Source organism: Triticum aestivum, chromosome 6B (genome assembly GCF_018294505.1).
Source record: "Triticum aestivum cultivar Chinese Spring chromosome 6B, IWGSC CS RefSeq v2.1, whole genome shotgun sequence".
NCBI classification, from domain to species: Eukaryota; Viridiplantae; Streptophyta; class Magnoliopsida; order Poales; family Poaceae; genus Triticum; species Triticum aestivum.
Window position 1 is genome coordinate 706,470,327 of NC_057810.1, and position 3,124 is coordinate 706,473,450.

Sequence of the window (3,124 nt, forward strand, 5' to 3'; positions counted from 1 at the left end):
TTGGCATGATGTTCGGAGTGCCCATGCCTCTGCTTATCTCTTAATATAGCAATCTGATTATTTCTGAATAATTGATGCCTTTGCATGATTTTGTTTTACTTTGCTTCCCCCAAAGGTACCCATATAATAGTGTCTCTTTGTTTCGAGTAGATTTGCTGGTGTGGGAGAAGCTGAAGGAGATGATTTTCGAGGATTTGTCTGATTGTTCCACTTATGAATTGCAAGATTTCAAAATTCTTCAATAGTGTCATAGAATTAATCACTGAGTTTGGTAGCTTTGATAGTGGTAGAGAGATTAGAAATTATTTTGGAACACAGTTTTAAACCTTTTCTTGGTCTTTTGAAATTTGCATTTACTCTTTTGGAACTATCATGTTTGTGAATTTGTTGGTCCCAAATTGTATTAAAAGTATCTTTAAAGTCTGGGTGTTGCAACCAGTAAATTTCAAACCTGAAAATAGAGGACTCCAGAATAGATTTACCAATCCAAATGAAACAAGGGATGTGGTAAAAAAAATAGGTCTGCCCTGAGGAATAGCCATAGTGTTTGGATAATTAATAGTCTAGGATTTAGAGGAGAATACCCAATCAAGCTTTTCCAAGAGAGGAGCACTCTGCATATTGCTCAAAGTAAACATTCTGCCTCCAAGGGGAATTTCAATAAGAGCAAGGGAATTGATGGCTTCATTTAAAGAAAACATGGCATGTGCACTACCGTCTTCTCTATTTTTTGTTCTTAGGGCAGATGACATAATTGAAATCTCCAACCACCAACTAAGCCTGATAAACTGGCATGCACATTTTGGAATCAGTCAATGAAAGTAGTTAAGTTTTTGACTTGATAGGGTCCATATGTATTGGTTAGAATCCAAGACTCACCTAAGTGTATTGAGGTGAACCTGTTGGATATAGGAAATTCATTATGAACGCAACTTCATTCTGAGCTACAAAGAAACCACTAGAGGCCCTAGAGAGGGCATAATTGAAATTTGCTAAATATTTTTGGACCATATAGAAGACAAGGTTTCGATAACAAATACACGACTTGATCTTATGGTATATGATATTGTACACAAAGCATATATGATAAGCACTCTGTCTGCATACTATTTCTTCCAAAAGAAAGTTCCACAGGTATCATAAGGTAACAAGACATAACCGCCTTGCTATTCTATGATCTACCTAGGACTTCTCTTTGGAAAATGACAAGGCGCTCCTTTATTTTTGCATCCTTAGAGCGAGCACACAACAATCCATAACATATGTAAACATCTTACTTTGGGAGCACAACCTTATGGATAGACCTCAATGACAGCTCGAGCTCCCAGCTTCTTCACAATCTTATAGCCACTGAACCCCGCCTTGACGAAGATCTCACTCCAGTCCTTCTCATCGCGCTGTCGGCCTCTTGTCACCACTAGCATGACCATATCCATGAGGTGTTGGGTTTCCAGCATTGGCCCTGAAACAGATCCAAGCACAATGTCTATGACGATGACTTTTCCTCCTGCATCCCGGGGAGGAACAGCCTTCTTGCATTGTGCCAGGATCTTGACGCATTCCTCGTCGCTCCAGAAGTGCAGTACAAGCTACATTACCATGCATGGATAAACTTGTAGTTTAAGGTTAATCAAGCCTGACTAGGATGAAATATGAAGGGATTTTATTATTTTAAGCTGTTATTATTTCAGAAATGAAAACTAATTAAACATTGCTTGAATATTTCAATTTTGCTAAGTCTTAGTGGACTAAGACTTTGTTATGTATCGATCGATGTTATATTCATTTGATCTTGCATGGAGATTCATATAAAAAAATTATTTTCAGTTTTTTTTACTTTTATATACTCCATCCGTCCGGAAATACTTGTCATCGAAATGAATAAAAGGGGATGTATCTAGACGTATGTCTAGATACATTCCTTTTATGTATTTCCGGACGGAGGGAGTACTATATTACTTGACTGAGACTTTAAGTCTCAATCGACTAAGACCTAACCACCCCCTTAATATTTCACTTGGAATAAAAATTATGAAATGTGCAACATTTATATCATATATACCTTGAGCAAGACGGCTTGAGCAGGTGGGACAACGTGGAACAGGTCACCGGAAACATACTTAACTGCTCCTTCTTCAGCGGGAAGAACTTTGTCCATGACCTTTGGAAGGTCCAACACAGTGCACGTGATGTGAGGGTAGGCCTCGACGATGGACCTCGCGGTAGTCCCATCGCCACCGCCGCAGTCAGTGAGAGACTCAAGCCCATCGAACAGCTCACGGCACTGCCGGAGCACGGGGCCGATCCCCATGTGGTCGTGGGCAGCGAGGGCGTCGTGGAGCAGCTGATCCATCTCCGGGTCCAGGAGCACCATGCTCTCCTCGAAGATGGCCGCGCCATGCACGTCCTCGAACGGCGAGGGAACGGCTCCATCGAAGTCCTTCCTGAACCAGTCCGCCAGCCCCATGGCCGCCTCCACGTAGTAGCGCGAGGCCGCGGCGCGCACGAGGGCCGTCTGGCTAGCGTCGCCGTCGATGCGGACGCCGTCTACCAGGAGGTACGAGAGCGGGTTGAGGCGGTACGTTCCGGCGTCGGTTGCACTGAAGACGCCCGCCGTGGCGAGTTGGCGCAGCAGGCGGGCGAGGAAGGGCAGCTTGGACGTGGGGAGGGATAGGGCGGCGACGAGTTCGGATGGGGACGCGGCGCCGCCGAGGCGGTGAATGGCAGTGGGGACGCCAAGGTCGACGGCGCACCGGAGCGCCATAGGCGTGAGGTAGCAGAGGGTGTGGCGCCACAGGTCCGACTGCGCCTGGAGCAGCTCCGTGTCGGTGGGGACAAACACCTTCTCTGCCTGGCCTGCCATTGCCGTTGATCTCTATCTCTCAGTGCTGTACGTGTTGTGCACTTCGATCTGGTAGATATATAGGGGACGGAGGACACTCTCATATAATATAGCAATGTTTGCTGTCATTTCTCGTGGAACACGAGGGTGATGACCACGACACTATATCGCTATCGACGGGCCAGGGTAGCGTATCGATACAGCGCAGAAAGAAGACTCAAGACTGCTCGCTGTGGCTGGAAATGGAAAGGAGGCACGTGCGGCTTTGAGATAGACAGACCG

The 3,124-nt window shown here is 45.6% G+C and overlaps 1 protein-coding gene across 1 annotated transcript; it reads right to left on the reverse strand.

Moving 5' to 3' along the window:
• Nucleotides 1–1,024: 1,024 nt before the first annotated feature.
• LOC123135034 (flavonoid O-methyltransferase-like protein Os11g0303600) lies at nt 1,025–2,898 on the reverse strand. Its single transcript, XM_044554161.1, has 2 exons — nt 2,063–2,898; nt 1,025–1,589 (listed from the first exon to the last, which is right to left on the reverse strand). The coding sequence occupies exons 1-2, from the start codon at nt 2,861–2,863 to the stop codon at nt 1,293–1,295; spliced, it is 1,098 nt and encodes a 365-aa protein (XP_044410096.1). The 5' UTR covers nt 2,864–2,898; the 3' UTR covers nt 1,025–1,292.
• Nucleotides 2,899–3,124: the final 226 nt, after the last annotated feature.

What these genes read in the sequence shown, in the direction of transcription:
- LOC123135034 (XM_044554161.1), bottom strand. Translation starts at nt 2,863, where the DNA reads ATGGCAGGCCAGGCAGAGAAGGTGTTTGTCCCCACCGACACGGAGCTG. An exon ending in CTCAAGCCGTCTTGCTCAAG is followed by an intron (nt 1,590 to 2,062) that starts GTATATATGATA and finishes ATGGTAATGTAG; the next exon opens with CTTGTACTGCACTTCTGGAG.